This window comes from Schistocerca nitens, chromosome 1 (assembly GCF_023898315.1).
Source record: "Schistocerca nitens isolate TAMUIC-IGC-003100 chromosome 1, iqSchNite1.1, whole genome shotgun sequence".
Taxonomy (NCBI): Eukaryota; Metazoa; Arthropoda; class Insecta; order Orthoptera; family Acrididae; genus Schistocerca; species Schistocerca nitens.
Genome location: NC_064614.1, coordinates 636993142 through 637005649, shown reverse-complemented (window position 1 = coordinate 637005649; position 12508 = coordinate 636993142). Strand labels below are relative to the sequence as shown.

Below are 12508 nucleotides of genomic sequence, written 5' to 3'. Positions count from 1 at the left end.
TGCATACCTCTACATGTTCTAAACCACTTCAACTTTCAATCTCCTATTTGTATACTGCTCTAAATTAGCATGCAGCATGAGAATTTTCGTAGTTAGAGAATTAATGTAATTTTGTTTTTCTAACCAGTGCCATATTTTATTCTGTGGCGCACTGTCATGTGCCTTCTCCAAATCTAAGAAAACATTTATCATACCTTTCCCTTTCACCCAAAATTTATATATCATTTGTTTGAGTGCAAAAATAAAGTCCATTATTCCACAGTTAATCCTTCACCTATCACCTTCTTATTCAAACTGAAGTTCTAGACTAAGTCCCATTCTTGTTTCTAGAATATTTTCCAAGTAAGAAATAATGGGAAAATAGTGATCCCTCTAGAGTTGATACATTATTTCCTGTTCCTTTATTTTAAATATTTGTACTATAAATCCCATTTTTCAGTCACTAGGTACCCAATTTTCTCACCATATCACTCCTAGGATTCAGTACAACCACTGAATTCCATGATTGTCACTGCTTTTATTATGGGCAAAGTTCCCTTCTTTCATTTGTTTTAAAGCAGTTTCTGCCCAGGTAATTAGTGGTTGTTCTCCATTAAGCAGATCATTTACTCTCGGTTAATGATCTTCCACAGTGTTCCCATTCAACAACATTCCAAAATAAACCTTTATGTATATTCTTATTCCTTCTATGTCTTTGATGATGATCCCATCTTCTGTTTCTACTGACCTCATCTCTTTCTGATTTCATACTTACCAAGAAGCCACAGAGAATTCCTTCTCTGCTACCCATTTCACCTGGGGCTTTAAAACACAGGAAGATAATAAATATGGAGGGCTCAACCTTAGGATTATGGGCAAAGGTCCCAAAAACATCTGCAGTGTGTTGGAGAACAATGGTAAGTTGCAGTTGGCATGGCTGACCTCATAATTAATTATGTTACTCATTCAGTATATTCCATTCTCTAAGCAATTACTTCAAAATCTAAAAACTTCTATGAAGTTAAATCTGCTTTAAATTACAAGATAAGGTAGTTGCTTTGTTAAAAGAAATATCAAAATAGGGAGAATGTGGTAAGGAAGCCATATATTTGTTAGACTTATCAACTCATTTATACAGAAAAGATTCTGTATACCACATGTAAACTCTCACTGTGATAACAGTAAAGTAAATCTACTCTGTAGATTGCTACTAATAAAAGGGCACTGAATTTAGTAGGTTAAAACCTACCAAAATATGTACAAAAGTTAGTGTAAATCAGTTTTCTCATTCATTTATCATTCATTTTTGTGATTTAGTTTTATTATTTTATCCATAAAGATAAATTTATTATGAAAAGCATATGTAACAAGTACACAGAGAAGGCAATATGTTTTTTGCAGTACAATATTCTTCATTTTCTACACTGTGAAACTTTCAGGCCTTTGTTAAATTCATTGTTGGTTCATACACCATTAGAGGAGAAACAGTTGTCTCCTTACATCGCATAAATATCTCTTTTATTTTCCTAAATAGATGTTTCATCCACTGCACATTATTTAGAAAATTAATAACCGAAAAATCAAGTGTAGGAACCTTGGGAGTACATTCTACCGCTGACAATACATTAATAACATTGTACATGAATATGAAACATAATGGTTTGGAGTCCATGCTTAACTGTAGGTACCCTGTAATTGGCTGAGTAGTTTCCTCAAAGATCAGAAGAATGCAACTGTGCAGCAGTTCCAAAAAAACTATGCCTTGTAGAGCACTGTTGTGTTCAAACCAACCTGTGGATTGATGTCAGCTTTGCCTTTTTTAAGTTAATGTGTTATGAGGCACTGAATACCACAGATACAAGCTTCCACTTGCGTAGGCAAATACACTTCTGAACATGCAACCAAAATATTAAAATATCTAACAATTGAAGATCATAAATTTCAAGGGTTGATTCCAAGGAATATGTCATGAGGCATAACTGAAGATTGCACTTTGTGACATATTCTGAACTGACTGATATATCCACTTCTCTGAACACTGGTTTCTCAAATATAGCTAATAGATGATACTGCACACTGACTTTGGAAACTTATGGATCATGGAGAATATTCATTTTTTGCATGAAACATTGGGCACATCTGCAAAGCACATATAGTGGAAAGGAGATTACAAGGCTTTTTAGGTTTTCACACAGAACTGAATGCATTATTTTATCTGGGGATGTTTTACAGGAAGCATATATTGCCTTATCATCACATAAGAACAAAAACAGTGCATTGTTCAATGAGTTTACAACAGCTGTCTGGTTAAGTACAAAAATGCTGCTAGTCATTCTGTACTTTTTGTAATCTTCTGCACTTGATTTAACATACAAAACTTCAAACAAATACCACAACAATTCTATACTTTAAATCAGATGACTATAGTAAATGAACTATTCACTTCATCTTGGTTATTCTCCTAGCACATTCAGGAATTCCACATTGATTATATGTATATCATGCATATGTCATGCATTGTACACACACACACACACACACACACACACACACACACACACACACAAAATTATTAGTTACACGAATGAATATTAGCAGTGAAATTGCAATACAGTGTGTTAGAAAAGCATACTTACTGGATCTCCCTTTGGACCGTCCAAGCCAATAGGTCCCTGAAGAAAAGCAGATCAGAAGATTCCAGTTAGAAATAACTAATGGTGTGAATCAAAGCTGGCAATTAGTAAAGAACTACTATAAGCAATAAGTGAAAAACCATTTAGTATTACATATTACAGTAAGTAACATACATGTGTTATAATTTCTGCTCACTGTTGCTATGAGTACTGTAAGCATCATTACTAATACTATTTTAGCATGAATACACTGGCAACTAACTACAGAATTACAGTACTTTAAAAAAAAAGAGTTGGTAATGAAACAACAAACTTTTAACATCTGCTGAAAGAACTGTGAATTAAGAAGCTCAGTTCTGTAGAAAGAAGAATATTTATTAATTCTTATAAAAAAAGGGGGAGCAGGCGGGGGAAGAAATCACTGGGGAGAAATGCCATAATCTTTTACCCAGTGTATCTGGTGCTCTTTCCATTGTTATCCTCTGCTGACATCTGTGATTGAGTCAGCATCCACATCTACATTCATACTCTGCAGACCAATGTGAAGTAAACGGCAGATGGTTCTTCCCATTGTAACAGTTATTACTGTTTCTTTCTATCATGGCACATCCTTGTATGGAGCGATGGGAGAAGGACTACTTAGATGTTCACATGCATCCTGTAATTACTAATGTTGTCCTTGCAATCCCTATTGGAGTGATACATGGAGGGCTGCAGTTATTTCTAGATTCATCATATAAAGCTGGTTCATGTAACTTTGTTATGTAGGCTTTCTCCAAATAGTTTGTCTCTGCTACTTCAATTTCTTCAGCAACTCCGTGACACTCTCCCATGTGCCAAAGAAACGTGACCAGTACTATTACCTTATTACTAGACCTGCACTGTTTACATCTACATAGATACACTGCAAGCCACCATACGGTTCTCGCAGAGGGTACCGTGTACCACCACAAGTCATCCCCTCCATTTCCACTCACAAATAGAATGATGGAAAAATGACTGTATATATGCCTCTGTATGAGCCCTAATTTCTCATACCTTATCTTCACAGTCCTTATGCGCAGTGTATGTTGGCAGCTGTAAATCAGTCAGCTTCAAATGCCGGGCTCTAAATTTTCTCGATAATGTCACTCAAAAAAAATTTCACCTTCCTTCCAAGGATTCCCATTTGCGTTACCAAAGCATCTCCGTAACACTTACGTGTTTTTCAAACCTACTGGTAACAAATCTAGCAGCGCGTTTCTGAATTGCTTCAATGTCTCCCTTCAATGATGACTGGACGGACTGCATTAGAATTACATATATACATACATAAGAGTTGTTTAAAATTTTTCACATAACATATAAAGAAAATTGTTCACAATAAGGACATATATAACAAAAGAAAACAATATTATTTTGTTCAGTCACTTTGCTCACTACTGAAAAATTCGCCAATAGTCTACATTAGGTGCTGTTTCAAATCCTGTGCAACTTTTCTTTTGAATAATGCTGGCAGCAGACACTGGACTTCTTAAGATGGAGGGTGGTGCATCTTCAGAGCAACCATTGGAAAATTATCCTGTGTTCCAGACAGTCAACAACTTGGTATTTCAATGTTCTTCTTGTTGTGGGTGTAACAGTAGTGTGTTTCTTGCCTCAGGCTGAAAACCCCCTGATCTACTTTTACACTGAGGTGGATAAAAAAAAAATACTCATAGAAAATTTTCTTTATTCCGAAATGGGTGAATATAGGCTTGCGGTCTTTCTCTGTAATCACTGGATGATTCCATGTGAAACTGAGCCTGAGGCTTTTTTTTTAAACTTTATTTTTAATTATGTAATTTCATACATAGTGGGATGTCCCTTAAAACCCACATCCTTTCGTCTTTCCCTCTCCTTCCCTCTTTCCTGATGAGGCAACAGTTTGTTGCGAAAGCTTGAATTTTGTGTGTATGTTTGGGTTTGTTTGTGTGTCTGTCGACCTGCCAGCATTTTCATTTGGTAAGTCACATCATCTTTGTTTTAGATATATTTTTCCTACGTGGAATGTTTCCCTCTATTATAACTATATATATATATATATATATATATATATATATATATATATATATATATATCTGTGCAGATGGATATATGTGTGTGTGTGTGTGCGTGCGAGTGTATACCTGTCCTTTTTTCCCCCTAAGGTAAGTCTTTCCGCTCCCGGGATTGGAATGACTCCTTACCCTCTCCCTTAAAACCCACATCCTTTCATCTTTCCCTCTCCTTCCCTCTTTCCTGACGAAGCAACCATTGTTTGCGAAAGCTAGAATTTCGTGTGTATGTTTGTGTGTCTATTGACCCGCCAGGACTTTCGTTCGGTAAGTCACATCATCTTGATGTGACTTACCGAACGAAAGTGCTGGCAGGTCGATAGACACACAAACAAACACAAACATACACACGAAATTCAAGCTCTCGCAAACAATGGTTGATTCGTCAGGAAAGAGGGAAAGATGAAAGGATGTGGGTTTTAAGGGAGAGGGTAAGGAGTCACTCCAATCCCAGGAGCGGAAAGACTTACCTTAGAGGGAAAAAGGGACAGGTATACACTCGAGCACACACACACATGTCCATCCACACATACACAGACACAAGCAGACATTTGTAAAGGCAAAGAGTTTGGGCAGAGATGTCAGTCGAGGTGGAAGTACAGAGGCAAAGATGTTGTTGAAAGACAGGTGAGGTATGAGCGGCGGCAACTTGAAATTAGCGGAGGTTGAGGCCTGGCGGATAACGAGAAGAGAGGATATACTGAAGGGCAAGTTCCCATCTCCGGAGTTCTGACAGGTTGGTGTTAGTGGGAAGTATCCAGATAACCCGGACGGTGTAACACTGTGCCAAGATGTGCTGGCCATGCACCAAGGCATGTTTAGCCACAGGGTGATCCTCATTACCAACAAACACTGTCTGCCTGTGTCCACTCATGCGAATGGACAGTTTGTTGCTGGTCATTCCCACATAGAAAGCTTCACAGTGTAGGCAGGTCAGCTGGTAAATCACGTGGGTGCTTTCACACGTGGCTCTGCCTTTGATTGTGTACACCTTCCGGGTTACAGGACTGGAGTGGGTGGTGGTGGGAGGGTGCATTGGACAGGTTTTACACCAGGGGCGGTTACAAGGGTAGGAGCCAGAGGGTAAGGAAGGTGGTTTGGGGATTTCATATGGATGAACTAAGAGGTTACGAAGGTTAGGTGGACGGCAGAAAGACACTCTTGGTGGAGTGGGGAGGATTTCATGAAGGATGGATCTCATTTCAGGGCAGGATTTGAGGAAGTTGTATCCCTGCTGGAGAGCCACATTCAGAGTCTGATCCAGTCCCGGAAAGTATCCTGTCACAAGTGGGTCACTTTTGTGGTTCTTTTGTGGGAGGTTCTGGGTTTGAAGAGATGAGGAAGTGGCTCTGGTTATTTGCTTCTGTACCAGGTCGGGAGGGTAGTTGCGGGATGCAAAAGCTGTTTTCAGGTTGTTGGTGTAATGGTTCAGGGATTCCAGACTGGAGCAGATTCGTTTGCTACGAAGACCTAGGCTGTAGGGAAGGGACCGTTTGATGTGGAATGGGTGGCAGCTGTCATAATGGAGGTACTGTTGCTTGTTGGTGGGTTTGATGTGGACGGACGTGTGAAGCTGACCATTGGACAGGTGGAGGTCAACGTCAAGGAAAGTGGCGTGGGATTTGGAGTTAAAAAAAATGGTTCAAATGGCTCTGAGCACTATAGGACTCAACTGCTGTGGTCATCAGTCCCCTAGAACTTAGAACTACTTAAACCTAACTAACCTAAGGACATCACACACATCCATGCCCGAGGCAGGATTCGAACCTGGGACCGTAGCAGTCGCACGGTTCCGGACTGCGCGCCTAGAACCGCGAGACCACCGCGGCCAGCCTGGGATTTGGAGTAGGACCAGGTGAATCTGATGTGGGAATGACCAGCAACAAACTGTCCATTCGCATGAGTGGACACAGGCAGACAGTGTTTGTTGGTAATGAGGATCACCCTGTGGCTAAACATGCCTTGGTGCACAGCCAGCACATCTTGGCACAGTGTTACACCGTCCGGGTTATCTGGATACTTTCCACTAACACCAACCTGTCAGAACTCCGGAGATGGGAACTTGCCCTTCAGTATATCCTCTCTTCTCGTTATCCGCCAGGCCTCAACCTCCGCTAATTTCAAGTTGCCGCCGCTCATACCTCACCTGTCTTTCAACAACATCTTTGCCTCTGTACTTCCACCTCGACTGACATCTCTGCCCAAACTCTTTGCCTTTACAAATGTCTGCTTGTGTCTGTGTATGTGCGGATGGAGATGTGTGTGTGTGTGTGAGTGTATACCTGTCCTTTTTTCCCCCCAAGGTAAGTCTTTCCGCTCCCGGGATTGGAATGACTCCTTACCCTCTCCCTTAAAACCCACATCCTTTCGTCTTTCCCTCTTTCCTGATAAGGCAACAGTTTATTGCGAAAGCTTGAATTTTGTGTGTGTGTTTGTGTGTCTATAGACATGCCAGCGCTTTCATTCGGTAAGTCACATCATCTTTGTTTATATATATATATATATATATATATATATATATATATATATATATATATATATATATATTCGCAACAAACTGTTGCCTCATCAGGAAAGAGGGAAGGAGAGGGAAAGACTTACCTTAGGGGGAAAAATGTGTCTGCTTGTGTATGTATATGTGTGGATGGATATGTGTGTGTGCGCGCGAGTGTATACCCGTCCTTTTTTCCCCCTAAGGTAAGTCTTTCTGCTCCCGGGATTGGGATGACTCCTTACCCTCCCCCTTAAAACCCACATCCTTTCGTCTTTCCCTCTCCTTCCCTCTTTCCTGATGAGGCAACAGTTTGTTGCGAAAGCTTGAATTTTGTGTGTATGTTTGTGTGTCTGTCGACCTGCCAGCACTTTCATTTGGTAAGTCACATCATCTTTGTTTTTATATATATATATATATATATATATATATATATATATATATATATATATATATATATATATATATATATATATATATCGCTATTTAAATTTAAGTTGTTGTTTCAGTTGTTAAGTCTCAAGAGCAGAACCTTTTCTTTCACAGAAACTTCAATTTTTAAAGAAAGTGAAGATAATAGGTTCACTGCTAATTTACAAAAAGAGTTTTACATTCATTGTCACACCCATGACAAAAAGTCTACTACGTAACTCTGCTGATTTTGTGTAAGGAGTGAGAACATTCAATAGAAATGTTGCCGATAAAGCAGTGTTTAGAATGTAAATGATTATCTATAAATGAACTGTACCCCACCGTTGACAGTTTTTTAGACTGTTACTAAAATCTAAACCATTCAAAACTTCTGATCATTTTGAAGTTATGGTCTAACCAGTGCCTTAATGGTTTACACTAATATTGACTTATGTTTTCAATAATGAGAAAAAGATGTCATAAAACATATGAGAAAACTTTGAGAAAAGTTGCAGAATGATGCCAGCAAATATAATACCCACAAAGGTAGATAATGAAGGGGCAGCATGAAGATGGTGGCATATTTCTCTGAAAAATGTTTAACTGAACATCGAAGGAAGGAAGCTGAAATAAAAGAAAGTACAGGGTTACATTAAAATCTGTACTGACTGACAATGAGAGACCTGTGCTTTCCCGATAGGATCATACAAATGTCTTCAGTCCTTTGGCAAGATATCTGTTGCTCAGGTAAAGAAGCTGCTTCCTTCCATCCCTCAAAAACAATCAGCATTTTTTTAAAAACAGAAGCTTGTATCTCAAAGCCTACCTAAAAGGTAGCAAGTAGTTTTTCTTTGGAGACAAGAAAACTTCAACTTACAAATTTACAAGGGATAATCTGGTCAAAATACAAAACTTTTCAAAAGTGATAAAATCAGCAGGCAACTGCGTGGTATGAAGGCATCTATTGTAGACCCAGCAAGATGTTACAGGGTCAGAACCATTTGTTGAACAGTCATGCCAGGAATATATTGATGCTAGGCAATGAAAATATCATAACTCCATTTTGTTAAATTTTGCAGGTGAAGCAAAAATTGTTTCTTAAAAAATAATACAAAGTATTATGGAAAGTTACTACACGTAATTCAAAAATACAGATTATGTGTTTGATATTTGTAGAGGACTCAATGAAGGATGTATGCAACATCAATATCAAACAAGTTTTTGCAGTTCTCCCAAATTCAGGCAGCAAACATGTTAGGAACACCTTATATTATGAATTTTCAGGAAAATTTAGACATTTTTGAAAGCTGATGAGCAGCAATCTTCATTTTCTTTTTTTCCTGTTAGTGGTGGATTTTTAACTTAAAATAATTTGGTACACTGGAAGCTGTACTGAAATTTATCTTAATTATAAGTATAAGGTTTTTTAAATTGGAAGTGAGGTCTAAATATATCAATTACCGATTCATCTACAAATTAATAAAATGAAATTAATTTTCACTTATAAAAACAATTCCACTTTAATTGTCTCATCTGTGGCAACTCTTCAATTTCAGTTTTTATAAGTAAATATTAACAATGTATATTTAGTGATATTTCTCACACAGGTAAATGTTTAATAGTGTGACTTTGATGTTTTCAAATATAACTGGATTAATTCACACAGATCTTGTAACTACTGGTCGTGTTCAGTGCTATGTCCATTTGCTGTACCCCCAGTGAAAATGTTTTAAAGACGATTAACAGCTCACTTTGTAAATTTCTGATATTCAGATTTAAAAAGAAAGTACAACAACTATTCATATCATCGTTCATCAGTATTTATTTATTTCTGTTTACACTACTTGTTATATTAGCTTTCAACGGTTGAAAACTTTAGTTCAAGTGTACCACCCATGACAAATCAATGAAATACCCCGTTAACAACATCTACATGTCACCCAAAAACAAGTCCCATACACTTGAGCAACATTCTAGGATGGGTATCTATCAAAATACGGAAATCTGCTACAAAACTTTTATGTATGACAATGTGATCATTCCATTTCATACCCCTACAAGTTGTTACACCCAGCTTCTTCATTGCCGGTACCGTAACACACCTATATAGGCCTACAAATGGTGACTGAATGCAGTATTCTTCCCAATCAGGCAGTAAGATATTTATAAACTTTTCATTCGTTTCACAACCACTTCCTGCGTTTTAAGCCATTATCCACTGTTTGCTAAGAAAAGTTGTCATATGTATAAAAATGAAGCGAATTCACATAGTACTTAAATTTTTGTAGAGAAACACGATAGCAAATACAAAATGTGAATTCGCTACCATTTATAAACAGTAATAGGGAAAAGTATTCATACAACGCTGCCCACAACTTTATTTTAATTTAACAACCAGAGGTGTTACTTGGTTGACTAACAATATGAGGTGTCTTTCCTAATCTGTACATATAAAAGGATTAACTAAGTTAGACTTCTGAAAAAAAGTACATAAAAGCTCCGTACCAGCTGCCTTCACACAGTGGTGAAAAAAGTATTCGTACACTACTAGAAATGTAAACATAGAAGTGACTAACGAACCGCTTGCAGTGAGCTATGCCTTCAGTAGCAAGCTTCACCTCGTGAATGATGGTTCTCATTCACCATGAATGACATGCAACAGCAAAAAGCATCTCAAAGGGAAAGAAACAACTGAAAAGTAAGACAAATACTTATCTCCCAATATGAAAAGGGAATATCATTTTAAAAAATAGCTGATATTATTGGAAGAAGCCGGGCAACTGTCCAGTCCATAATATCGCGAGTAAGAGAAAGAAATACTGTAACAGCAGAAGAAAAGATCGACCACAGAAGCTAACTCAAAAAGAACGAAATATGTTAACAAGGATGGTCAAAAACGATCCTAAATTGACAGTTTCTGGATTGTCTGCGCTTGTTGGTGATGAGTTTGGGAAGGAAATCACATCAAGGGCTCTACGCTACATTTTAAGTAGTGCAGGGTATGGAACAAGGGTACCTAGAAGAGAACTATACATCATCAAGAACAAGAAACTGAGACCTGAATTTGCTCGAGCGCATATAAGCAAGAACACAAGTTTCTGAAACGAGGTACTGTTTACAGACCAAAGTAAATTTAACGTATTTGTAAATGATGGCATAGTTTGGTATGGAATGACCAAATACTGAGCTGAATCCCAAACACATTCAACCCACAGTACAGCATGGTGGTGTAAGAATTATGGTATGAGGATGTATGGCTAGATGTGGTGTTGGATCCAGTTGAGCACCTTTCAAGTACGCCAGGAAATATGAAATATGGAGTAAGACTGCTCTGAAACCTAAGAGACTACCAAAAAAGAGGTTTCTTCCATGCCAAAATGGTTAGCAGAAGTGATAAATAGAAAAGGAATGCCTAAAAAGTATAAAACATAGACATTATATTTATGTACATTGTAATTTTCTTTGCATGTATGAAACATTTTTTCTACACTGTGTGAAGCCAGCTGGAACTGTATTTTTATTTACTTTTGCATAAGGCTAATTTAGGTGTCCTTTTATTTATAAGTACAAATTAGGAATGAAATCCTATACTGCTGGTTTACCAAATAACATATCTGGTTCTGATCTTTAGTTCTAATAAATGAAGTTATTCTACATCAACAACGGTGTATGAATACTATTTTCCACGACTGTACATATGGAGACTCTTCAACATAACCATTTGATAATGGCTTCAGAAGCTGAAACCAGTTGTGAAATGATGAAAATGTTTAGCCTTCCTCTTTTTCTTAAAGAGCTTCACACATACCATACTCTCTTTAGGGTCATACTGAATCGATTGGTTTTTAAGGGGAGCCGGAACGATGAAAATGACAAAATTAATGTTTTTTTGGTTTTTTCATTATAAAATTATTTGGAGTTTTCTAAATGAAACAAATCAAGTCTCACCCTTCTAAGTGAATTCTAAGTGTGTTTTTTATCGCTGCAAAGTTGACACGCCGCGCAAACGATTGTAGCGAGTTGGTGTGTCACCTCTGATGGCGCAGCTTGCTGGCTGTAAGCAGGGTATCTTTGCGGAATTGGATAGTGTTTTGTTTTCCAACGATATATGGCTTCATCTCTGTGACAAGTGACTGTTCGTATTGGTAAACATAAACGCTATGCCGTGTGTGTTGACTTCTGGAGTTTGCTTTGTGTTGTTTAGCTGTTCAATTTCGCGTTTTTGACGAATTTTGCTCATACTGTTTCACGTATTTGGTTTGTGGGTATCAATATGCCCATTTCAGCAATCGAGTGTTTAAGAAAAGGCACAATGAGTGGAAGAAGAAATATTTTGTTGTTTGGAAGGGAGATGCTGCTCAGACTGCTTCATCGACTACATTGACTACTCCAAATTAATGTGATAGAACTTCTTCCAGCAAGAAACTTTGTGACAGCAAAGAAAAATTTGAAAACTATGAAAGTGAAAGTAATGATGTGAATGAAATAATTAACATTTCCTTGCTCTCTAATATTTTGAAACATAATATATTATGCCAAGTTTGCAAAGAAAGAGGACTGGAATTTAAAATAACTTCACACATTGGTTTGGCATGTAAAATGTTACTGAAGTGTAACAAATGTGCTGCAGAAGTTTCGTTTTCTAATTCTAACAGTATTCCTCATAGTGGTAATAGTGGAAAGAATATGTATGATAAAATGTTAGGCTAGTGTATGGCTTGCATTGCATTGGCAAGAGCAGTGCTGCAGGGACAATGTTATGTGGAATTATGAACTTGCCAAAACCACCAACCAAGTTTGGATTTTATAATGAATTGGTGGGATCTTCTGCCAAAGATATTGCTCAAGCAACAATGAAGAAAGCAATCGAAGAAGCTGTGACAGATAATGGAAATTGTAGAGATTTAACTGTTGCTTTA

The 12508-nt window shown here is 37.6% G+C and overlaps 1 protein-coding gene across 1 annotated transcript in view; it reads right to left on the bottom strand.

The window, feature by feature from the left end:
- Nucleotides 1–12508, bottom strand: part of LOC126192064 (collagen alpha chain CG42342-like) — a 660839-nt gene that overhangs the window by 609064 nt on the left and 39267 nt on the right. The window contains exon 4 of the mRNA XM_049932580.1: nt 2616–2651. Coding sequence (XP_049788537.1) covers nt 2616–2651 — 36 coding nt within the window. The remainder of the gene's footprint in view (nt 1–2615; nt 2652–12508) is intronic.